General features: G+C 33.5%; 2 protein-coding genes across 5 annotated transcripts in view; one reads left to right on the forward strand and one right to left on the reverse strand.

The window, feature by feature from the left end:
- Window positions 1–10,920, forward strand: part of LOC110030188 (KH domain-containing protein At4g18375-like) — a 38,062-nt gene extending 27,142 nt beyond the window's left edge. For all 4 annotated transcript variants that reach the window (XM_020732787.1, XM_020732789.1, XM_020732788.1 and 1 more), the window contains 3 exons: window positions 8,740–8,795; window positions 9,090–9,180; window positions 10,854–10,920. In XM_020732787.1, coding sequence (XP_020588446.1) covers window positions 8,740–8,795; window positions 9,090–9,180; window positions 10,854–10,901 — 195 coding nt within the window. In that variant the 3' untranslated portion in view covers window positions 10,902–10,920. The remainder of the gene's footprint in view (window positions 1–8,739; window positions 8,796–9,089; window positions 9,181–10,853) is intronic.
- A 1,186-nt stretch (window positions 10,921–12,106) lies between these two features.
- Window positions 12,107–27,030, reverse strand: LOC110030213. Its single transcript, XM_020732815.1, has 10 exons — window positions 26,859–27,030; window positions 22,302–22,494; window positions 22,102–22,187; window positions 17,947–18,031; window positions 17,108–17,186; window positions 16,822–16,949; window positions 16,624–16,710; window positions 16,402–16,514; window positions 12,744–12,874; window positions 12,107–12,309 (listed from the first exon to the last, which is right to left on the reverse strand). The coding sequence occupies exons 1-10, from the start codon at window positions 26,915–26,917 to the stop codon at window positions 12,197–12,199; spliced, it is 1,074 nt and encodes a 357-aa protein (XP_020588474.1). The 5' UTR covers window positions 26,918–27,030; the 3' UTR covers window positions 12,107–12,196.
- Between the last annotated feature and the right edge of the window lie 277 nt (window positions 27,031–27,307).

Here is a 27,307-nt window from a genome sequence, read left to right on the forward strand (position 1 = left end):
TGGATGACAGTTTGTGATGCCTACTCGGACGTACAAAACTTTTACCAACTCTATAAGGTGTTTAAGAAGACCCGAGAAGCAAAATAGTGTAATCCAGTATTATAAGGGATCTGGTGGCACTATGGATGGAATGCGACCAGTATTAAGACTACACTTGGGATTTTCTGCCTGACCTCTTTCTCTTCTAGAAGCTTGTAGGAAATGATCGCACGTTTCAATTACTGGCAGGCCTCAACAAAGACCTCAACGAAGATCCTCCGCCTTTTGCTCGAGCTATTTTCATCGAGATTCGCCGTGAAGAAAGCCGAAGACTTTTAATACTCGACACTTTCACTCCTTCAACCCTCTTCAATGTCGAATCATCCACTTGTCATAGACCCAAACACACTCGTGATAAGTTTTGGACGCTCCTCAGAAAATCGACACACAAACCTTCGACCAAAACCTTTACTGCAACGAGTCTCACTACGACATCAGAATCTACCACTGTTCAACTAACTCCTACCCGAAACATTTCAGAATGCTCCGACACTCTGAATAGTCAGATAGAGCGATTGGTCAAGCTACTTAGATTCAATCACTTCTCTGCTGATCCATCGACCTCCCATGTCTGTCAAGATACTATTCCTATGACACTCACATTTTTCATTTTCTCTAGTCCATGGATCATTGTTTGAGGTGTCACAGATCATATATCTGGATGCTTGAGAGCTTTCTCAACACACTACCTATACTCAGGGAAATATATAGTCAGAATTGCAGACAACTCCTGTAGTTTCATTGTTGGTAAATGGTTGATTTTTCCAACTGCTGATTTAACCTTGAAATCTGTGTTACATGTTTCACTGTTGAAGTGTAATCTTTTATCTGCTAGTAAGTTGATGGATGACATTGATTGTGTTGCTTGTTTTTCTCTTGATGTTTGTGTCTTTCAAGACCACCATTCGCGGGGGTTGATTGAAACTGCTAAGGAGGTAGCTGGACTCTAGTACTTCCAAAAGAAAATTACGGAGCTTGAGAACACTCCACTCAGTAGTTGTAGTTTATCTTGAGTCATTGAATGTCTCATTATGTTATTGCATTATCGTTTGGGTCATCCTAGTTTCTACTATTTAAAACATTTATATCCATTGATGTTTACTAATAAAAGTCTTTCCAATTTCAATTGTAAAATGTGTTTGTTAGATAAACATCTTTGAGTTCGTTACCCACCGTACACAAGCACACCTTTCACTCATTTTTCACTCATTCACAGTGTCGTATGAGGTCCTCTTGCACTTCAAGCTATATCGATAGACGATGGTTGACCTGTTAAAAGAGAATAATCTTCTTCTTTGCAAATCGGCGGCTGTCCAAATGGATCCAAATGAAAAGTTAGTTGATGTTCTTAATATTGTTCCTATGAACAAGACTCACTACCAATGCCTTGTGAGAAACTAATCTACCTTGCTCATACACACCCTGACATATGCCACGCTTTGGTCCACGTAGTTGGTATTGTAAGTGTCCATGCATGACCCCTATGAGTATCATCTCCAAGATATCCACCATATTTTTATTATTTAAAAGACACATCGGGCTCAGGTTTGATTTTCTTGCGTCACACTTGTCGTTCTATTGTAGTTTAAACACGTTGATTTTGTCGGGTTTGTCCATGACTGACAATTTACCTCAGTGTATTGCTCTTTTTGTGGGAAAATCTCATCACATGAAAAAGTTAAAAACAATCGATAGTTGCCTGGAGCAGTGGTGAAGCTTCGGTCCATGTTCTTGGGATATGTGAAACTCTAGTCACGCATAATATTGCGTGAGCTACGTATGCCAACCTCTGTCCCTCTACTATGGTTCTGTGACAATAAACTGCCATTAGCATCGCTCACAACTCTGTCCAACCTGGTTGTACTAAACATGTGGATATTTACATACACTTCATTAAGGAAAAACTCGAGTCAGGGAAAATTTACATTCCTTTTGTGCTCTCCAGTGGCTAGCTAGCAGATATCCTCACTATGAATCTTTTTCGACAACTGTTCGATGACTCGAAATCTAAGTTGAACACGATTGACATCTTTTTTTAAACTTAAGGGGGAGTATTAGAATTATATAGAGATTTGTGTTAAATGCAGGGATTTATAGTAATTCCTACATTATTCCCTTTCCTATTTCTCTATATTTATGTTTTTATTTTCTTTCTTATTTTTTATACCATTTTGAATTTGTGAATAAATCTGTTTAAATTTTCTTATAGAAGTGGGCGGGGTGGATCGGGGAGCGGGTTATATATACCCAGTTATAAAGACACAAGGAAAGTAATATAAACTTAGTACAGAGAAATAGGAAAGGAATAATGTAGAAATTAATACAAATCTCTGCATAGGTCTAATACACAGAAATTCAAGTGTCTTGATATTATTGAGAAAATTATAATTTATGAAATATCTAGTTCTGTAGATGTTGACCTAGATTTAGAGAAGGATTATTAGACTCAACAAAGTTTACTTTTGGTTTTAGTCCATGCGCTTTATGTGCACTTGAGATTGAGCTTATAAGATTGACATTGCATCTAATAAAACAACTTATCAAAAAACTTTTATTCTAATTTACGAATTTTAGCCTTTTCCTTTATTTCATAATGCAGTGTATTTCGAGAAGTATGTTCACTGCCAATTAGTGTTATCTATTGCAACAGAAATGTGAACAAAGATTATTTTTATAATGTAATTTAGGGAATATTTGGCTGCAAGTAATGCTATTGTAAATTAAATAAATGCTAGATAAGTGGGGTCTGCTACATGAATCCTTTTTTTCCATTATGTCCTTTTAAGTGTCATATTTTCATTTGATTCTAATTAATTAGGATCATTTTTATACAACATGCCCAAGCTTTTTATGTCTTTCTCTACCTTTCTTAACATAAGTTAAATCTAAAACATATATTTTGGTTTAGATCTACTCAAATGAAAGCCTTTAGACTCTAAAGTTGATCTCCATAATTAAAAATTTTCTTGAACTCTTTTTAATCTTATCCACATGAAGGATATTTTCAGCATAAAGCATACACTATAGTCTAGAAAAAAAAATTCATAACTAAAGCAAAAAGATATGGCTTAAAGTTGTACTCTGATGTAGTCCGACTAAAATAGGAAAATACTTGGTCAACTCATGTAGTCCGACTAAAATAGGAAAATACTTGGTCAATCTTTTTTGTGGTCGAACACAAGTAAAAACTCTAATATACATATTCTGAATGACTTGCATAGAAGTAATATCAACTTATTTTTTTTATAAAAGTTTCCAAAGTGGATGTGGCCAGCATGAATCCAAATTAATTTTGAGAAATTTTTGTGTCACGTCGTAACTTATTTTCAATTACTTTCTCCCATAACTTTAATGTATGACCCATTAATTTAATTCCTCTATAGTTTGTACACTTTTATGCATCCCCTTTATTCTTAAAAAATAGGAACCAATAAATTTTTTCTCCACTCATCAGACATCTTTATAATTTTTAAAATAATATTAAAAATTTGTTTGACAGAAAATTTGCAATGTATTAGGACTTCCATATCTGGTTTATTTTAAAATATTTGAAATTTGTTCAACTTTAACAAAGTTTAAATACACCAGGTGTAAACCATCATTTACAGCCATTGGCCATCTCTCACCACCACTCTTCGCCACCTCTCCCCACTAGCAACTGCCGATCGCTATCCGTTGTCGCTGGCGGCCACCACATGTTTATTTATTTGCATTGTTTGCGTTTGAATACAAATAATTATTTAAGAAATCCCTTTACGAGTCTTGAAAAAGATAGTTTAAGAAATTGCATTTTTTTTTTGTTTCACTACGATTGTATTTCCTTATAGTTCCATCATTAATAAAGGTTGCTAACCCCATTGGAAAATTATTCTTACTCTAGTTATTAGACAACATGTGGGTTTCATTTCATTTTCTATAAAAGTACCATATTATGTCGCGCCAATTATTAATAATATACTTTTGTACATTGAATTGGCGCGCAATATAGAAGTTTGAAAGCAAATTGTCTACTTTTTGTTAGCTTTGTTGGTATTTTATAACACCCAAATCTTTCATATCACATCAGAATACCACCATTTTAACTTTTAAAAATTGAAATACATTCATATCACATCAGAATACCACCATTTTAACATTTAAAAATTGAAATACACTTTCAATGCTTAGGCAAAGCGGCATGCATGTAAAAATTGAAGTTTAGGTGTTAGATATGTATACATCAAAATTGAATGGCGTCATTGGCGTGTATTTAAATCTTCCTTATTATTATTATTAATTATAGTGATAGGCAGGCTTGTTTTGGTCGTCTGGTGTTGTCATTGATGGCATCCATGAAGTTATTTCAAGGAAAGCTGATGTAGAAAATGTTTTGGTTACCCAGGAAATTTTATTTGGTAAATCTTCCATGATGCTATCATAAGGAATTAGCTGTAGATATGGGACGTTTTTTGATAAAGCCTATATAGTCTCCCGTAAGCTATTACAAGGAATACTGCTGTAGAATACTTATATACTAGGGCATTTACATGTATTCCACCCAATTCCTATGTATTTACATATCTAACACCTGAACTTTAATTTTACATTTATACCACTGAAATCATTCTTATCACATCAAATATACCACTATTTTAACTTTTAAGTACACCTTGTTCATGCAATAGGCAAGATGGCATATTGAAATTCAGAATATTGCGAAATTAAGCAGATATTTTCATTGGTATGAGAGGGAATATAAATAACCCTTACATGGATCCTAGAATAGGAAAAATAGTAAAAATAAAATAATATAAAAGGATAGATATATCACCTAATATCTTCAATTAATTAATGGATATTAGTTATTTGAAGATAAAAAAAATACATAAGATAGGAAAGCCTAAAATAGGAAAGGAAAGAATTTCTAATCCAAGAAAATAAATATAAAATAGGAAAAAGAAATAACTACTAATTTAAGTAAATAATTTATTCCTCCAAACTTCTTTCAAGAATAAGTTATTTCCTAATATAACTTCTGACATTCACAATCAAGTTGAAACATGGTTGAAAACTATGTTCAACTTAGATTTTGAAAATATCAAACAATGGGCGAGGAAGATTCTGTGAAGTAGAGCTTGAAGTCTTCATCATATACTTCGATTGTCATTGATTCTAGTTTCTGCAATATCTGTTGGTAGACAAAAGTCTCCTTCAAGTAATGATGCAGGGGAGTTTGCAAGGAAGTAGACAACCCGTAAAAAAAACTAACTACTAATTGGTTGCGGTTGTTGTTGGCTGCAGTTATTGCAGTTTTTGTAGGTAGGCGGAAGACTCCTACAGATAATGCTGCAGGGGAGTTTGCAAGGACGTAGACAACCTGTAGAAAAGCTGTAGGGTATGATCTGTAGAAAAGGAAATGGTTCGGAGGTAGGCTTTGTTGCAAAAAAAAGCTCTGGAGGAGTGTCAGTTGTAGGAAAGATTCCGGAAGAGGGCTCGATGCAGGAGAAAGTTCCAGAGTGCCTGATGCAAGAAAAGGCTTCGGAGGAGGATCTGCTTTAAGAAAAATTTTGGAGGACGACCTGCTGCAGGAAAAGTTCCGGATGGCATGATGCAGGAAAAGGCTCCGGATGACATGATGCAGGAAAGGCTCGGGGGGAGGGTCCTTTGCAAGAAAATCTCTGGAGGAGGGTCTATGCAGGAAAAGCGTCGGAGGAAAACCTATTGTAGAAAAAAAGCTCCGGAGGAGGCTTGCTGCAGGAAAAGCTTCGGAGGAGTGTTTGATGTAGGAAGAGCTCCTGAGGAAAGCATGTTTTCAGGAAAAACTCTGGAAACAATTTGATTTTCAATATCTAATTCAATGTTGTTAAGAGGGCTCTGAAAGCTAGAATTCAGCCTTCGACATGGAATATTGCTGAGCCGCCTATCCCATATGTATATAGCACCATCCAATCCAGATGCAAGCAACCTTGTCTTGTCAGGTGAAGCAAAGTCTATATCTGATAAGCCATTAAAAGCTTCAGGCAGAGAAAACTTTAGCTTCCCTTTCTCTAGGACTTCAATGGGATCCGTACATACATAACCAATGTTATAGAGATAATCCATATTATGGCATCTAGATACACACAGTAAACCTCATCTTAACATCTAATGGCCTAGAAGTACAAATGTGAAAAATTTTGTTTCCTCTTCACACAAACTTGAATATGGGCCATAAACTGAGCAATACAAGGTTTAAAACGCCAACGCAGTTAAACATCTAGATTTGGTAACCGACGCCACATAGATGCTCTTGGAATCAAATTTGGGACTCGAAATTCCCTTCCTTATAAAAGGGTTCAGCCCTATTCTACTTTGAAGCACTAATAACTCGTGTGGCATGCATCGGACAGTCAGGGCGAGGACGGTAATTATACCCAAAAGACCTAAGTTCGGAGTACAAATAAAGGAGTAGCTGGCAAGAATCACACCGAAAGTTAGAAGAAATTCTACCATCCAATTCAAGGGCACTTCTCTTCCATCCAGACCGACAAAAAGGCCTAGAGTTTTCTCAAGAAGTAGCCGGGGTGGTTAATCACTGTATCAGCAGATAACTTGGGGTAGAGCGTCGAAAGGTTGGATAACGTCCGTAGGAAGAGAAAACGCCCCTCCCTTCCTGCAAGGAGGATGATATGAAGAAAATATAAATAACCCTTACATGAATCCTATTGAAGAGGTCTAGTTGTTAGGGCAAGGAATTGGGCTCTGATACTATATTGAAATTCAGAATAATACGAAATAAAACAGATATTTTCATAGATATTAGAGGGGATACAAATAACCCTTACATGAATCCTATAATAAGAAAGAAAATAATATGAAAGGAAAGATATATCATCTAATATCTCTAATTAATCAATTCATATTAATTATTTGACGATAAAGGAAATAACTTAAAATCGGAAAGCCTAAAATAGGAAAAGAATTAGCTTCTAATCCAAGGAAATAACTCCTAATCTAAGGAAATAAATTATCACACGAATAAATTGTTTCATAATATAACTTCTAACATGGCATATATGTAGAAAATGAAGTTTAGGTGTGAGAGATGTAAATACATAAAAATTGAGTGGTATGTATGTAAATCTTTCTTACATATTTTGAATTGTTTGCTTGTTGAAACTTAATTGTTGTTGCCTGTCAAATGACCCATATCCGTTTGTTCTTATTCAGGTTCGCATGAGAAGATTTCTTTTCAGAAAGGATAGTAGCTGAGAATTTGCACTGGCTACTTATTTTAATTAATAAATAGAAAATGGAAATTTGAATTAAACCCTAATAAGGCCTTATTAGTTTTCAGTTAATTCAATTAAGCTCTAATTAAATATTTAGGCTTCAGTCAACGTAAGTTAATGTCTCGGTAATTCATTACTTGTCAATGTTGTTAATTAATTGTGTTTGATTATCCCGATTAAACTAATTAATCCTGATTATCACCATTTAAGCACTGCACAGCCTAATTAAGTCCATTCAAACTTCAACTACTCTCAAGCTGGAATACCACCTCTTTTCCTACCAGCCTTTTTTTTTTATTTTCATTTTCTTCAACTCTTTTCCCTACCAGCATTCTCTTCACTTGTCATAACATTTGCTCTTTATGGAGGAAACTTAATTTCATAATGATTAGCAATTACTAACTTACCTTTTAGGATGGTTATTATTTTATTTGATTAATTTACACTCAACTTAAGAAATTGAAGTTTATTGAATTATTAATTTGCCTAATCAAGCGCTAATTTCCTTAACTTAATTACTCCCTATGTCAGCATCTTTTTATATTATTCCACAATAAGGGATTCTAATTATTCTCGATTTTATATATTGATTAGCTTCGGTAAACTCAATTATTCTGTAATTTCTTTATTTCTCTGTGGTTTTGTGAGTAAAGTTTACTCTGTTTTTAAACATTTTGACAGTATTTGCTTTTTGCTGCAGCTGAAAGTTGACAGGTGAAAATTTACTTTTGATAACAACCCATTTGTTCTGCACTTAGCTAAAAATTATGAAAAATAGATTTGTTTTCCACCCAAATGATTGGTCATCTGTTCTAAGGCATTTTTTTCTTGTTTCGTAGCAGGATTAAAATCAAGTGGCACTTACATACAAGCCTCCCAATTCTTATGCATTTACACATATAATGCCTGAACTTTGATTTTTACAGCGATACCACCCAAGTCTTTCGTACGACATCAAATATATCACTATTTTAACTTTTAAAAAGTGAAATACACCTTCTCATGCATGGGTAAGGTGGTATATTTATGTTCAAATTGAAGTTTAGGTGTTAGATATGTAAATACACTGAGTGGTATGTAATGCAAATCTTCCTAAAATCAGTCAAACTGGCAATTGGTGTCTGATGCAACTTAGTTTTTGAAAATATGAACCATCTTAAAGCTTAACAGAGGCATATAATTCAATGTTAACCCTATACCTTAAAGCTTAACAGAGGCATATAATTCAATGTTAACCCTATACTATTTCGTTACCCAAGCTTCTGGAAATGTTAACTTCAAAGTATTTTGAAGAAAGACTGTACAAGAATAATTGTGCATCAAGTTCAATTTACTATACAATATTATGGTTCTTTCTTGTTCTTCACCTTTAAGTTATGCCCCCAAATAATTCTATGTATTTTCTTTTTCTTAATCTGATTAAGAAGTAATAATTTTTTTTTCTCACAAGGATGCTGTTCGACAATATTACTCTCATGATTATCGTGGTCCATTGCATCCTGCTGGGTAGGTGCTACAATAAATTTTTTACCATTACATATATTCTCTCGACTATCCTTATGTGGCCAATTTAATCCAAAATAATACATTTCACTATTTTAGTCTCTCGGTTATATAGAATTGATCCCAAATGGTGATTCGGAACAAATTTGGGATGTTGAGAGACTAAATTGGGAAGAAAAAATGGTACTTTTAGATTAATTTGGAACAGACGAATAGTCGGGGAATATTTTGGGATTTATTTCATCTTTGTTGTTCGCGGATTGACTCAACTGCTTTTACTTGATTTGTTTTATCAAGTTACTCTGACACGAGGAATGCTATGGAGGTCAAAACTCCAAGGAGCTCAGTTCTTGGAATTGGTGGAAGCCATATTTCTACTGCTCATCAGGTTTGAATTGAATTATACAAGCTTATCTCATACATCTTAAGATTCATCGGGCTTATATATATATATATGCTTGTCGTGTATCCCGGCCTATTGGTTGACATCCACGGTATAAGACCCCTTAGATCGGGGTTTCGAATCCCCTCTAGCATAGTTGGCCTTCAAGGAGGTAGTGCTCAATTGTTAGGCACGTTAGGGGTGGTTGGAGGCTCGTATAATTGTCTGTGGCCATTTTTCTTTTAATACATAGGGTTTAGGGTTTAGGGTTGAAATCTAAATATTACTTTCTATACAACTTCATATTAAAGATGCATTTGAAATTTTAAAGTTTACACTTTTAGTTTATTTTCAATTTAATTTAAAATCATTTTGAAGGGTCACTTGCTAAGCTTGATATTTTAAATGTTAGAAACAGATTGAGGGTCCGTTTGGGCTAGTTATAGCTGTTTGTCGATGCTGTAAAATTATTGTGGGAAAAAATAATGTTTTTGAGAACTATTATTCGCTAGTGGTGCTCCAAATGAATCTAACTAAGCCGCGCAAACTTGCTCAAGCTTGATTTCGATTCGAGCTTTTAGGACGGTGTTAGTTTATTTCATTTGATATTCATTGTTACTTCGGGCTTGGTTTAAAAATGAGCCTTTTTTGAGACGAGCTTGTTGAACTTAGAAAATGAGATATTAATTGAACAAGCTTCAAAAAAGCTGCTTATCTTTAAAACTTTAAGAGTTGCTCCTCTTGTTTATTCAACTTTTTTCCGATCATTACCTTCTAGCAAAATCCAACTCTTTGTCTTGTTCACATACAGCTGGTCCCTTTTTTGTCTTCAGCAATTTCTCATCAGCTCCTGTGTCTTTCCTCACTTTGTTCTCTAGGGTTCATTTATTTTATAACAGTATTTAAAATGGAGATTTGTCTTTATCATTAATAAATTAAATCAATATATCAATGATTTTTGTCATATTTTTTAATTAATTTTGTAACTGTTTTTTTAGTCTGAGGTTTACATGTTTTTAAATTTTGGGTGCATGTAGGTAGCATTTGGGGAGAAATTTTATCAATCTAGTGCTTAATATTAATTAGTTTTATGTATTATTAATCATTTAATATTTAGGATAATTAATTTTTAATTAGGGTTTTAATTTATGCAATATCATGTTGCACCTTCGTCAGTTATTTCTTCTTTGTTTGCTAGGATGTCAAGTATGTGGGACGCCAAATTTTCGGGTTCAAATATGGAGGTTTCACTTAGAAAAGATACTATGTTTGGGTCAATTTTAAACAATATTTTTGTTAGAAATTTTAATTAACATAATATTTATCATTATTAATAATTAATTATACATCAAGAAAATTAATTATTAATTATATTCTTAATTTATGCCCGAGCCTGGTGGTTGGCATCCTTGGTGTAAGACCCCTTAGGTCGGGGGTTCAAATCCCTTATGGCGACGGGAGCCTTGGCGACACTCGATTGGTTAGGCACATTAGGAGTGGTTGGAGGCTTGGATATAGCCTCCGGCCATTTTTTTAATATACATAATCTATCTGTGTATATATAGATTATGTATATTTCGTTTGTTTTAGACAAATAAAGTTTTATTTTGTTTCCATTTTATATGATTCAGACTTTGGAGAATGTTAAGCATTAAAATCTTATTCTTGTCCCTTCTCAGGTGCCCCCAAGCTCACCATGGAGATACAGAGATCATGCCAGGCGATGAAATTCGTGCAGACCTTAAATAAAATCCAACGATCCTGAAGGCTTATCTATCTTTTTTTCTTTTTGTGGCAACCATTCCCTGTTCTTTTGCTTTCATGTTAGCCATTGAAAATGACCATTATGAAAAGAATAGCGCTGCTAGTAATGCACAGTTGTTATTTTATTTTTTTAGTTGGATTATTATGAAAATCCTTCAATGTTCTTCGTAATCTGCACTTATTTCTGAATTACATCTGATATCATCTTGTTGTGTCTTACTGGTTATTTTTGTGATTAATTCCTTCAATGTTTTTCTTAATCTGTACTTATTTCTGGATGACATCTTATATCATCTTTTATTTTCTTTATATTCTACAAATGCTACCCATTCCATTCAAAGGAGAAAATGTCCCTCTTAATGGTTATTTTGATGATTAGCGTTTATTATATTCCTATTAGGTGTTTGTCTTTATATTCTAAAAATGCTACCCATTCCATTCAAAGGAGAAAATGTCCCGACAACGGATGTGCAGATGATGGTGTAAATTGTATCATACTGTTAAACGCACAGTATGATAAAATTCATGTTGTCGTTCAATTTATGTAATATTTTCTCCGTTCAACGAGTTTTAAGGTATACAAAATGAATAAAATGAGGAACATGACTTCCCTCCCTTGCCCCGAATAAATTTCTTAGAGTTGTGGAGTGGAGTTTTAAGCAAAGTTCGAAGTGTGGTCGTTTGGAATTTTTTGTACTGTTATATATATATATATGTATATTGGGGATCATTTGTGCGGTTATATTTTTTTTTCTATCTTGTTGTTAAAACTTGTTGTTCACTATTATTTTTAAAAATTAAATTTTCATTTTTTCAAAATAGTTAATAATTCCTTTTAAGATATTTTTAGTATTTAAAAAAAAATTGTATTTTTTTTAGCACAATAAGGGCTGGTTTGGGGGATTACTTATTTTCTGTTTTTATTTTTCACATTCTAAAATATGCTTTCAATATACAAAAAATAAATAAACCCAAAGTAGGATAGTAAAAGGTTGATTAATGAATGAGTCCAGTTCAAGTGATTTATTTACATATGCACTTGCAAAGAAAAGCGCAATGACTTAAATTTAGAGGAAGAACCTAATGAACATAAAATATCCAGGAATCTAAGTATGAACATCACTCTAGAAGTGGGTAAATAAGAGCTTAATTGCACAGCATAGAAATGAATGAAATAAGGTAACTTTAATGTAAAATAACTTTGTACATGAAATATGATCAGTTTGAATAATAGAAAGATGCTATATAACAACATACATCAAGTCGGAAGTGGTGACATCTGTAAATTGTGCTCAAAGTTACCATCAGATGTTTCCTGAGCATCTACAGAGCTTCTCCTCAAACGCTCCAAAGAAGTTGCTTCAAAAATACCTAGAAAATTGTCAATTTTTGATAGTTTCAGAAACACTGAAGTAGAGTAATCATAGTACAAGATTACTGTGTTTAACACGTGCAAAAAAAAAAAAAAAGATCATATTAAGAAAATCCAAAATACTTTATTTTAAATTTTATGACACTCAATAGGACGCAAGGGAGAAAAACAATTCATGTACACCGACCACACTTGGTGGGATAAAGTTTTGTTGTTGTTGTGGTCGTCGTTGTCTTCGTAGCACCAAGATTGTGAGAACAAGCAACACATTTATTTCAATAAATATTTCAACAATTTATAAAGTGAATAATTACACGTTTCTTCAACAAATAAGTAATAGAAACTGTAATGAAAGGAACGATAATGCATATTTTTAACATTTAGCAAATTAGAAAGCAAGGAAGAATACAAAAATTGTGAAAATGATTTATACCAAATGCGAGAACCGAAGAGCAAATCAGAAACCCCAAAAGAGAGAAATCCATTTTATATGACATCTCCATAACGATGATACAGCCTGTAGCAACCATTAAATGTCTTGGAGAGGAGAAAACAAGATGCAATCTGCAAATTGGGAAAGATATCAAAAGGACATGAAGAACCCAAAAGGATCTCTAATGCATGGTAAGAAAAACATAAAGCAGAACTTTGAGGTCCAAATTAGATGATCCCTGTATATCTGTGAATTTTTAATCAATAAGACCCAACATATAGCTTAAACTGATGGTAATTATAAGGTTAAAAATGCCAATTAAAATAAATCAGAATATGCATACTAGAGCCCTTTTTCTCCTGCCCCACGCCCAACCACTCACCAACACACATAAATCAACTCAAAAGTTAAAATGCAAAAGTTAAAATTAAAATGTAAACAATGTTGGAATTAGCCCCAAAATTTCTTAAAAGTATTTCAAGCTTCAATGGAACAGCTAGCAGTTTGTTACTATGAAAGACTTAAATATAAAATTAAAAATATTTCTAGACTGACAAGATCGAATTTTATGAAAGCTGCCTTAAACTAAAAATTGAATTGAAATGGAATTTAAGTGATGTAGAAATAAGAATGATTTAATGCCAATTTGATGATGGGCCGTTGGCCCTTTCTTCTTGAATTCATTCCTACAGATATATGACAATTGAAGAGATTATGAGAAAAATTATTCAAAATTTAGTTTAATTTGAGTGTGCCCGTGTTATAATGAAAGTTTGAATACCAAAGTTGAACTTTAAGAACAAGAATGATGAACAAATCGTAAATATTGAAAGGTATGTTTTATAACATGTAAAAGTACTTATTTTTAATTTCAGTTTCATTTAAAATGGTGTATAACTTGTAAATTTTTACCATACTAAAAACAGGGTCAAAGGGCCCCAATGGGACATTCGATGAGAGCTCGTGAACTAGAGAATGTATTTCAATTACTCAAAAAATTGAAGGGCCTCATCGGATCCATGATGGGGACTCACAGTTCTTATAAGTTAGGCAGGTAATGGCTCTATCAATTTTATTTTATATTTGTGACACCGTTCTAGGATTCCTAGAAGATTTTTAAGGATTATAACTAGTGATGAGAGGTTGTGGAATAGTAAGAGGAAGAGAATAAGTAAAGTAAGCGGAAATTATAAGGGGATTAAAGGGGTATAGCTAGTGTCCAGGTTGAAAACTGAACGGAGAAGAACCAAAAACAATACCAGCGAGCACAAAAGTCAATGGAGAACCACTACCTAAACTTGAACAAGCTACAAACACACCACTTGCATGAGAACACATGATAAAACACTACGTTAGGTAGAAATTAAAGAAAATAATATCTAAATACATAAACCGCAATCAAATGTCTCCAATACTTATATTAGAAAAAGAAATTAAACCCTAATTATAAATTAAAATAAAGTAAATAGAGCCAAAAGCCCTGCTGCAATTCAATTAGCAGGAAATCTCCCGCTAAAGCTTTCACAGGTCAAGAAATCCCATTCTTACTACATCTCGCCCAATCAAGATGCTTCTGCAGTTTCTACACATGGGATGCTCCGACACCACTTTCTCCAAATAAGAGGGTTTCGCCTTTGTCTCTAAAAGATTCTGATATTTGTAAGGAGACAAGTTAGAAACATCAAAAGGTAGTAGGAATATTATAGTCTCTCGACAGATTAATTTTGTATGCATTATTATTGATCTTCTTAATCATTCTGAATAGATTGTCAACTCTAGTCTTGAGCTTTCTAAATAGTCCTGCAAGAAATCTCTCCTTCAATCTAATACACACCAAGTCACTTTCCTTAAAAACATAGTTTTCTTGAACTTATTTTCCAGCTTCTAAAACTTAGCATTTTGCTTAGTAATCTTTCTTTTTACCTGCTCATTGCAAAGCCTGAATTTCCTTTACTCTGATCTCTACATCAACACCAGATTCAATGCTTGGGAATATAACGATCAACTCTAAAGGAGTGAGGGGAGTTCTCCCATAAACTACCTCCAAAAGGTTGCGACCTATAAACTGACTAGTGAGCATGTCGCAAGTAAATTCCGAGGAAGAATAAAATCACACTGCCTTATAATTTTTTTTTTTTCCATAAAACACCTCATGAGTTTTCCCAAACTACGATTTATCAGCTCTATCTATCAATTTGAGAATGTGCTCTTGAATTGAACTATACCAAGCTTACCCATAAGGTCCTCCAAAAGTGATTCGGAAATTTCAAGTTCCATTATAAAATGATAGTCCTAAACAACCAAGATGACATATTATCACCCTGAAATACAGACCAGTAATATGTGAAGCATTCATTGTCTCACGACAAAGGTATGAAATGTGCCATCCTGAACAAAGGATCCACCACTACGATAACTAAATCCTTGCACAATTCAGTTTATAAGAGATGTGCAATGAAGTTCGTGCTCTTCACCCAATGTAGCTTTGCAATATGTAGCAGCATATGAAGACCTATCTTAGCTCTCTGGCCTTAGCTAGATGACATATCATATGGAGTATGGTTTATGCCAACAGAAATTCTTTTTCATCGGGAGAAGAGTCTTATCCCTACCAAAATGTTCAGTTATAGCTCTATTATGACACTATTGTAAAATAAACTCCCTAAGAGAACTCTTAGGAATACACAACAAATTCTAGAAGAATAGATAACCATCAGGTCTATGATATTGTTATTACAATTTGCCTAGGCAACGAGTCCAAATCTCATGAAAGTCCTCATCAATGACATTCAAATCCTTCAACACCTCAAAACCAACTATCTTGCACCGTATAGTGGTAACCAATAAGTGGCAACGCCTCAACATATCAACTTCCTTATTCAGACTCCTAATTATGTGTTTGAGCACTATGAAAAGGAGAGTGAAACTCCACCTAGGAGGCATCTCATACCCTTGAACATGCTCTGATTGTTCAAAAATCATGACCCGTGCAAATAATGAGCGCATTCCCCATCTTATAAATGACTAAATTAACGCCTCATGACCCGTGCAGATAATGAGCGCATTCCCCATCTTATAAATGACTAAAAACTCTCAACTGCTGATGCTTGGACATTGACCTAAGCAGTTAGGCTGAAAGAAGTAAAATCTGGATTCCTCGTAACATATTTTGTTACTCAGACATTTCATTTTTTTGCATGATATTTTACTCATGTTGCAATCTTTTGGGCTCCATTCATATATCTTTAAAAATAATCTCAATTACAAAATTCATCCTCAACTCTCTCTCTCTCTCTCTCTCTCTCTCTCTCTCTCTCTCTCCTTCTCATAGTGTGTGTGCATGCATGCACACCTGTATACAGTGCAGAATAGATTTTTTTTATTACTATGAGCTAAGTGTGTGTGCATGCATGCACACGTGTATAGAGTGCAGAATAGATTTTTTTTATTACTATGAGCTAAAATATTAATCAGCCAAAATATCTGAATGACTATAGGAGGAATTCAATTACCATCACTTAAATAGCGGGATCAACTTGCTAATGAATTCACGAATAGTTCATGCACATAACAAAATGTAATAAAGACCACATTAAAAGAATGATGTAAAATTAAATCAGATAAACATACAAGCAAAGCATATAACAGTTCACGTCACCTTTCCTCGGCTAAATTGTCAATGTAAAATACAAGCACTGTTCCAAAAATGATTGTGCTCAAGAATGCCCAACTCGTAAACTGTAAGTCGGAAATGCCGTTGGACTCTGAGCCCTGGATATTTGACCAATGAAAACTACCATAAATGACGTAAAAGCCAAATGAAAAGTAAATTTACAAAATAAACATTTGCATTACAAGCAGAACAAAAACATAGACTTACTAAGATTGTATCCCACATGGCCAGAGGAAAAATAAAACAAGCAGCCGAGGCAACAGTAATTGCATGAAGTCGCCTTTTAAGCTGATTCTATTTATTTTCAAGAAAAATATTTAACTTTTATGCTTTCATAAACGCAAAAAAATGGTGAAGCTTCCAGCTACAAGTTACAACCAAATAATTTTAAAAATTACAAAAAACCTTGAGTGAAACTCGACGTGCCATCACTCTTCTCAAAGCTGACAAGATACCAGCCAAGATGGGCACTGCCATTGCTTTGAATCCTGAGGATTGCTTAGCTTGATCCACTCGCTCTGAACCGACACTATCTATGAATATCAAGTCAAGCCTAATTTATTATTGGAAAACTAAATATTATTATATGCAAGAAACAAATAAAAGTTGATATTTACAACAAAAATTCACTTCTTTGATAGGAAACATTTGACTAATAAAACAGTCAATTATTTCGCAATTTATTGGATACAGAATGGTGAGTAAGTGCGTGTCGCCCAACCAATAGATAAAAGATAAAATGATACTGACATTGCGAGAAGTCCACCGACCTATACAAGATGAAACCATGAATCTTTTATGAGAGCAAATATAATCTATAAGGAAGCCTGGAAAACAATAAAACCATGTAATAGCTGTTAAAATTCATCTTATAAATAGAAACCAGACGGATGGTCTATTATAATTTACCAAAATCTTACTACAATGAAGCGAAGATAATTTTGATAATTGAATTCCACAAAAGTCTTCATTTAGAGAAATAAGAAAAGGGTAGATGAATACTAAGCAGCAGAAGCATCATAGTTTCTATTTATGAAGTGAGTACTAACGCAAGAATCTTCAATACAGTGTATCAGTATGATATTTCATCTTACACTCGCAATACAACATAGAGAAATTTACATTCATAGCACACAATTCTTAAATATTTACATATCTCACACCAAAACTTTCATATTTACATACATGGTACTTTGGACTTTGGGAGCTTTAAACCTATGCATGGAAATATGTATTTCACTTTTAAAAACTGGTAGTAGTGGCATCTTATATGTGATATTAAGGATTTGGGTGCTATGTGACTAAATATGAAAGTTTAGGCAAGAGATATGGAAAGACATAAGAATTGTGTGCTATCTATGCAAATGCTCCAACAAAACATGGCTTGTTCAAACAAACTTAACAAAGCAGCAAAATAGAAATTAGTAGCCATACCAGAAAGCTTGCTGCTATTAGCAAGATAAGGATTTACTGAGTAAAGAAGATGACATGCAGGCTAAGAAATCAATTCTATGTTAAATAAAAAAATACCTTCTTCCAAACGCTAACTCTCCTTCCATAAAATAATGCAGATAGAACTCCAAGCACAGCTCCAGCATACTCTGCCAAAAGCGTACTAAAAAAGAGTAAATAAAAAACTTCGGTTAATATAATTGATGGAAGAAATTTCAAAGGAAAAAGGATGGGAAAGCGAGATTTTGGTTAGAGTGATAAGATAGTAATGCTGCCCTTGAACTTGTTTGCAGCAATTTATTGCATTATATCAAGTCATTTAACATTAAAAAGTTTTTAAAATTGTTAAATGGGTTTATGTGTATACATGTTCAATTTCAAATCACATCAAAACGATTGATTTTGAGTTGATTCATCTCTGTACCTTACTATTTTTATGTAGGACATGCTCAATTGACTTTGTGTTACAAGTGAAATAACAAAAAAAAAGATAAAAAAAGTGCTACACAAGACAAATTTAAAAAAACAATATATATGAGATCAACACACTCGTATAACCAACTCTCTCTCCTAAAACACATGAAATATATGCATAACACATAAACATGGAGGGAAAATCATATGAAAATAAAAAGACTACACAAAGTAGTTGAAAATATAAAAAAGGAGTAATTCAATTCATGCCACACAATTCTTATGTATTTACATATCTAACGCCTAAATTTTGATATTTACATTTATAACAATTTGGTATTAAAAAATTTCTGCATTGAAAGGTGTATTTCATTTTTAAAAAGATAGTGAAAGTGGTATTTTTAATGCGATGCCAAAGATTTGAGTGGTATGCATGTAAATATGAAAGTTTAAATGTTAGATATGTAAATACAAAAGAATTGTATGGTATGTATGCAAATGCCTTTATAAAAAAATTCTAGCAATGCAACACTTCTGAAGGAAGTCATCTATTTAGCCAAGCCAGTGCCCTTCTATTCTTCCTATCATCTAATATTTTTTATCATTCTTTCGATGCATCAATATCATATAAGGTAGGAAAAACATTTAAATTTGATTACATATGTCTGTAAAATATTCAATGTTCAATTGATCTATCAACCTAATTTACATATACTAATAGGATTCTTTCCAATTCACAAAGTTTATTAATGGTTTTTAAGCCAAAGTGGCACGAGTTCTTTTCGATATTGGAAAATGGAACAAATGACCAAGGGCAGATTGAGATTTAGAGAATTTGAGAAGGCTGTTCTACCCAAATGTTCTCAAATTGAAAACAACTCCACGACTAGTTCTATGTGATTGGTGAGGAGGACCGCATCACATTGGAAATTTTAAATTTTGGGGCCAAGAATTATCTTTGTAACTCATTAATAGATGGAATGAATGACAACTCACCCATCTTCAGTGTCAAATATAGAAATCGTACCCAAGTTTTTTAAGTTCAAGGTGGCACTCAAGCTCTTCCTAACAAGCATCTACTCCATATCAACTATAATGAACTTTAACCACCATTCCTTCCGAAAACACCCAAATAACTACACAGATTCCTAGACTATCTAAGCAACATTGTTAATTTATAGGCCTTCTTTGGAGTTAAGTTCATCATTCCTATTGTAATCATGTGAAAACCCAAATAACTTAACAAATTCATATATTATCTCAACAACATTGTAGATTTGTAGGCTTCTTTTCATATATTATCTCAACAACATTGTAGATTTGTAGGCTTCTTGTTGTCTCTCATTGATCATACCTCCCTTGGAAGTCTGCAGTTTAGGCGCTCTGCTCAAACTAAAGGCTTATAGCCTTACTTTGAGGAAAATATCCATGACAGACATAAAGTTTAGTGCTTACCCTCTGGAATCTTCTAAGATTGGCAACAAGCTGATGAAAGGGATTTTATTCTCTAGGGGATTAAAGTTAGTTAAAGTGCCTTTACAGCAGGAAAATATGAGAGGAAAGAAAGGAGTTTTGGACAAAGAGAAATTCTTATTAAAATCTTCACGCCCAAGCTTATTACAATGGTGAACCATTATGCGTATTTAGATTTAAAAAAAATCTAATTGCATGCTTGTTATTTATTTTATGAGCCTCAATGCTTAATAAGCGCATGCTTTTATGACTCAGTAAGCTTATTAATTCTTTTCCATTTCCAAATTGGTAAAAGGTGAGCATATGTAAATATTTCTACATGCTAACTGGCACAAAGAGCTCATGCTTCAGTAAATCTGCAGCTGCAATGGGATAAGCCAATTTCTAATGCTAATCACATGTTAAAAACACAGCATACAAATATTGATGAAATTATAATCATTTATACAAGGTACTGCCCCATATACACACAAAGTAATAAAGCAATTAGCACACACATGAAAGCCAATTGTTAGGATGGCAAAGAGTCTCCAACACTATAAAGCTTGAAGATTTACATCAAAGAAACTAATGAGAGAAGGACCAAAATAATCCCGCGACTATTTATGAGGGGCTATTTTAATCATAAACTACATAAAGTCCAATTTAGCATCTGCCTCTTAAAATATGAGCAAAAATATTCATGTCATTATAAGTAATAGAATTTCAAATTAAAATTAACGGAAAGTTGTGAAAATGATAGTATTTTAGGAATTTACATCTATCTTGAAATTTTTTTAAAATCCAATTTCCTGCTTACATTGCTTGGGATAATGTAATGTATTGGTAATATTCTCATCATCAATGGTAATATTCTCATCATCAATTACTTAATTTTCAGACACTCCATGAGGAAATTAACACATAAAATTGAAATGTTGAATCTAAGTTTGTCCTGTAAAGCACATCCAAGGATAGTGTAGGAAAGTGTGTGTGTGTGTGTGTGTGAGAGAGAGAGAGAGAGAGAGAGAGAGAGAGAGAGAGAGAGAGAGAGACAAGATTAGTTTGAATAGTCCATTAGTCTTTTGCTGTAAAATAACCACCTATTTATACACTTGGGAGGGAGAAGGATACAATTACCTGCTTACGCCTATTTGAAGTAAGGACTTCATGGAGTATTTTGGTCATAAATAAATAAATGAATGGATAAAAATACAAAATGATATCTGATTTGGTTGTCACATCCTTCAATCATTTAAGGCTGGAGTTTTTGGTTGGTTTATCTAATAGTCTTTGATTTGTCGGACTATGGACTTTCGGTCGGTCGAATCGTGGGCCTTTAGTTGATCGAACAGAGGATTTTTTCATCAGGCTGGTATGGTTCTTCGATCATCCGCAGTATAAACCTTCGATCAGTCATGCTATTGACCTTCGGTTGGTCAAGCCATGAACATTCAATCGGCCAAGTTATGGACTTTTGGTCGATCGACTATCCTGATCCAACGAGTAGTTGCTCTCTTTAGACGACATCCCTGTTGACAAGGTGAGGCTAGGCTATCAGGCAGAGGACACTTTACCGTAATCCGACAGGTAGCTCCACCCCTTCAACAAGAAAGTCGTTAGGGAGATTTGTGTTGGTGCAACATTGGGTGTTGGTAGCTTTGAAGGACCTTGAGATTCTTTCTGAGATAACTCATGTTGTCCGTTTGAGGAGCTAGGCGGCTCTCCTTCCTTGGTCCTTGTCTTGAGGGGTTATTGTTTAACTGATCTTGTGCACTTTCTTAAAGAGGTCTTGTTTAAGAATTCGATTTCATGGTCCCGCTTCACGTTGATGTGACATTTGACTTCTAGTGGGTCATCTTTGACCGCACGTCTTCCAGGCCATACAATTTCTTTGAGATTCGTGCTGACGCATTATGAATGTACATTATCAAATATAGAAATTACTATTAATAAACTTTCTACTGAATATCCAAACATAAAGTCATTCGTTAGAATTTGTAAGAACTTTAAGATGTGAATTCCTATTATGTCCTCATGTAACAACATCCATTAATTTCAATTTGTATTACTTTTAATGACAACTATTTTGGGTCCTATTTTGAGAGTTTAATGACTAAATTAGACATTTTATATAATACGAGAATAAAAATGTCCCCCATAAATTGTCGAGCAACAATTTTGATACTTCTCTCAAAAATGAACATACCAAATAAGGCATATTTTTTGTATATATCCTAGTAGATAATAAAAAAATCACCATATTAAAGTATAATATGTAAATTTGATTGTTGAAGTTATTAGATTTGTTTGTCAAAATACACATTGATAGAATGTCATATTTCGAACATGGGATAGCACACTTACATAAGTGGACCACAAGACAAAAGACCTTTTCCCCACAAAATCAAGAATAGGGCCATTATTGCTCCATTTATGATTGTAGGTACAACCTGAAAGAAAAAAAACACTGAAATTCACATAATTGCAATTTTAGATTGTTTCTTCAAAAAAATGTTGTACAAATATAAAAAGGAATTTCTTGGAATTAAATGGCCCACACAGACCTGTGAATTCGGTAACGGCCTCCCTTTCCAAGGCTTTTGCAACAACAAAAATATGATGGAAGCTGGAACCAAACAGCTGAAAATGAAGAGTATAACAGAATCTCCTTTACGGGAAAGGTGGTGGTATAAAGCATAAACAGACCATATTCTCATGAAGTTTCCTAGAACATGTATTACTTGCAATGGAGTCTGCCTGCAAGAGAAGAATTTGGTGGAACATCATTAGTAGCTAGTGAAAAATCTATCAATCAAGGATATTCTAACACAAAAAAAAAATACAAAAAAAGCTATTACAAAACAATGAATGTGAATAATGAAATAATACTTCTGGAAATTCTATTGAGAAAGTAAAGCAGCCTAATGCAAAAATTATGCACACGTTAGCATAGGAAAAACTTGAAAAAGTAAGCTATCTAAAATATAAAATTATTAACTCCTACTGATGAAAAAGAGAATAAAAGAAACTAAGGCGTCATGAGCAGGTGATAAAATGTTTATAATAGAATGTGTTGAAATTTGAATATTACTGTATTTATGGGAGCATGTGGAGTAAGGGATTCATGGCTCTTTTTAGTGGTTTTTGAGTGGTTATAACCAAAATCCATATTATTTAGTATTCACTTATTTTCTGGCTTAAATCTGATATGTTGCAATAAAAGAATGGATTTGTTCTCTCCACTAATAAATAATCCTAAACTTATTCTATAATTCAATGGAATAAAGAATTCTTCTAGCATTCTCGTGAATTTCTTTGTCCCCTAGGCATCATGAATATTTCGTTCTACCAATTGATTTGGCACAACTTGTGTCAAAACATCATAACCATCAACCCCTAATCGAGCGATGATCTTGTGCAATCTTCAATCTTTAGATCAGGCTTTCCAGCATGATCCATAGATGAACTGCATCTTTGGCTAGATTGTCAACCTTCAACAACAGTTTACAGTTATCAATCTTCTATATTCATTTAAGACCTTTCTTAATGTTACTCGGGGTGAGTGCAGCATTGTACCAAATTTAGTTAGGCATGTCGTATCTGTATTATCAGATACAACATGCCCAACTAAATTTGGATTGGAATATTTGCCCTTATTATTGAGTTGGAGTTTGATGATTTCTCATCTAAAAAGAGGCTTACAGAGATGAACAGAAGCAACATACTAGTTGGTAACTACCTAGACGGTGGTAATAATTTTAAAAATATAGATCTAAAAAATGTATGAGTGAGTGCATTGAGTGGAATGATAGAGGAAAATTAAATCTAAGCTTTTTTATTAATGTCTGCTTGTTCAATCATGAGAATTATATTGCTATATTATTAGATACTTTGCATCAGTTGAAGATGAATAAGCATTCATTAAATACATATCGAAAAGCTATCATGTGAGAGGATTTTGAAAAGGTAGAATTTGGATAAAATATATTTTAAGGGAAATGCCCTAAAAAATCCCAATCCCAATATATTATGACTGAACAAGATATTTTATTGCAGCACTGGACTTATGAGACCATCCTCAAATTAGCGAAAACTTGTAAAGAGTAACATGGAAAGAGAACACCAAACATGTTGAGCTGAAATAGCACCAAAGTGCTCACAAGAAAAGATAATTTACCCTTCTTGATATAAGTTGTATGAAAATTATTATATTGATGTTAATTTAGGTTAATTATCTATGAGAATTAGCTTCTGAACTTGAATTGAATTGTTTGTAGGCGACTGTCAGCTCTACACTAGCGCGCGCACATATCTAAAGGAGAGAGCTTTTCTAAGCCAATTGTAGAAACTCCTCGTGAGTAACTCTCAGTTAGAATAGTGAGGAATAAGAAGGACATTACACATTTTATGAGTGAGTATGGTAGCCATAGTGAGAAAGAAACGAAGGAGGTCCATGGAAGACAAAAAACAGATGAGTCGGTGCCCTTATCTAGTAAATCCATACTCGCTTCAATTATTTATTTATTTATTTATTTATTGAAGTTGATTTGCCCTTCAATTATTTATTTATTTATTTATTTATTTATTTATTGAAGTTGATTTTTGCAAGTAATAGGGAACTAAAGAACAAACAATTTAAGTTAGGCAATATCCACTGAGATTGGATCAGAAATTAGATGCTCTAAGTGATTATGTCCAGAGTTTTGTACATAAAGATAATTGTGAGACATAAATCAGTGGAGAGAAGGATGATGTGAATGTCCTTGCTACTAATTCATAACGAATCAAGTTGGAGTCAAAGAAGAGTTGTTGAAAGAGAAGAATGATAATACAGATGTTCTCATCACCGATTCTATTATTCATATTAAAACTAAAGATGATATGATAAATGAAGTTGGAGATGCCAACTCATCTCTTTAGATTGTATATAAAGATTATGTAAAATTAATAAATTATCAAATGAAGACTGCAAATAAGTGTTTGAAAGAAGATCACATATCCATTTAAGAGGGACATGCCAATGGATCCTTACTCCATTGAACCCTTCTGCTCTTTATCATATGCATTTTTTTAATGATTGGATGGCGAAATTGAAAGACAACTCCAATCAGACAATGAAGGCACAACGTGGTTTCAACAACTTAATAAACCCATAACTAATTTAGAAAGCAAGATAAATATTCTATTAGTCTACAGGTGTCATCATATGTAATTTTTTAACCCATTTGCTCTTTATCATATTTATCTTTTTAATGGTTTGTCTTTTATTGACCTTGGATTAAAAACCTCGTCTACGTTGGTTCTTTTTCATTCCAAGGAGCTTAGGAGCAGTGAATTTCCTGTATACAACCATTGAACCATGACATCTCTAATGAAGTATTTGCAGAACGAATGCATCGATACCTGCAATGTCTGAGCTAGAATACAATATGTGTCAAAGTCATCTAATTTCATGGTTTTCATAGACAATGAGATAATGATATATTATTGAATGAATTTATTTATGTTCATTAGAAAATAATCTAATATAAGAGATCTGCATTAGTCGAAGGCCTCTATAACTTCTCTTCTTCTCAAATAATGTACATCAACATAGGTTTATGCCACCTGAAAGAATCCCTCAACTTTTAATTAGAGATCACTAATATGTAGTAGTTTATCTATGATAATGATTCTTGATTTACAAATATTTATGTAGTATTATATTTGTTCCCTTATTTGATGATGTAATTATCTATATGTTGTAATAAAGGTTGAAATTGCAATGAGCAACCCAAGGTAAAGCTATAATTAAAAAGTTATTAATCAAGCATGTAGACTAATAGAATATTTATCTTTCTTTCTAAACAAATTATGGGTGTATTAAGTTGTTGAAACCACGCTATGTCTTCATTGCCTGATTAGAATTGTCTTCCAGTCTAGCCATCCAAGCAGTAAAAAAATAACATTTAGATTGTCGCCACCTCCTATGTACAGCAGAAAACTGTCATTCTCCTGCTTCTAGTTCTCTGCCCAGTAGCCATTCACGCCGAATTTCAGCCGCCACCAATCCTCCCACTCCCATTACCAATCCTACAACCTCCCTAACACCCATTTCTATTCTCTCACACCTCCTAGGAGCCTAGAACAAAATCAGGTATTCTCTCTCACACTGCACAAAATTTTACAATGTAAGGTACAGATAATGGAATTAACTTGGAGTTAGGGGTATTTATAGTAGATTTTACAAATAATTTTGAACAAGAGATCCTCAGTTACGACTCCATTAAAGAATTTTCGAAGTTCAGCTACTTAAATTTCTTCTTGAAATATGAAAGGCCAGCAAAAATAAAAAAAATAATAATAAAAGTAAAAAAAAAAAAAAACTATTAAAAAGCTTTGCTCACTAACTTGGCTATAAAGTGAAGGTAAAAGTAATAAACTGATATTCGGTAAAAAGCAGTCCAGAAGATAGAAACCAGCAAAGTTATTTGCATTCAAGTAAACATATTAATAGTATTAACAGTAAACAAATTAAAAGCATTTATTAGAACCCAGCAAAGTTATTTGCATTCAAGTAAACATATCAATAGTATTAACAGTAAACAAATTAAAAGCATTTATGAATGATAACAAATTAGTTAACAGAACATGGAAGTATTACACTTTTAAAACTAGTGAATCCCAATCCATAAAAAGTAATTCCCCTCAACCATTATTTTTGAATTAGAAAAACACCAATTTCCGTCTATCTCGCCCTTCTTTAAGCATTTACATGCCCTCAAACTTGCTCCATGTGTACATCTAGGGTTTTAAAGAAGCTATAAACTATCATGGTTATAAACAGAAGCCTGAATCTTATGGCACGTAACTTTTTAGTCTGAAAGTCCGAACAAGGGAAATGCACCAACCAAGTGCGACAAATACAATCATAAAATATATAAAATTCAACAACCTGCGCCTAACGCCCACAAAATTCTTCAGCTAACCCATGCATCTAAGCTCCCAAAATGATTGAATGTTCAAAAATGAATGAAAGCTCAAAAATCATTATGAATTTCTGGTTGGAAAATCTCCATTGCAGCATTTCATAGGGTAAATACTGTAAGGAATCGGGATGAAAAATGAAATCGAAGATTTACCTAATGGGATGAGAACGAGCAAATCGTGAATCAGAAGCTGGTTCTTTTGGGGACGTCATCTTCCTCTGCTGTGCTCCGTCTCCCTCTCGCCCTAGATTAAGCTCATGCCTTCTGGCACGGGACCGGAGTTCGCCCTCTGCTGTGCTCCGTCTCCCTCTCGCCTCTAGTCTAAGACTTTTTAGAAGTTAATTAAATTTTGGAAGATTTATATAAATACCACTCAATTCTTATGTATTTACTTACTAAGATCTATAATTTAATTTTTTATATAAATAGCATTTTACCTTTTTTTTTTTAAGAATAGGCAGGACGGGAGGTCCCCAACCAATCCTCTCAACCCCACTAGGTTTGGTGGTGACCCGGTGTGCAAGTAATTCAAGTACCACTTGACTTAAGATGACACTGCGTCATTAGGAGATTCAAACTCATGATCTGAAGGGAATTACGAC

This window comes from Phalaenopsis equestris, unplaced genomic scaffold (assembly GCF_001263595.1).
Source record: "Phalaenopsis equestris unplaced genomic scaffold, ASM126359v1 Scaffold000672, whole genome shotgun sequence".
NCBI lineage: Eukaryota > Viridiplantae > Streptophyta > Magnoliopsida > Asparagales > Orchidaceae > Phalaenopsis > Phalaenopsis equestris.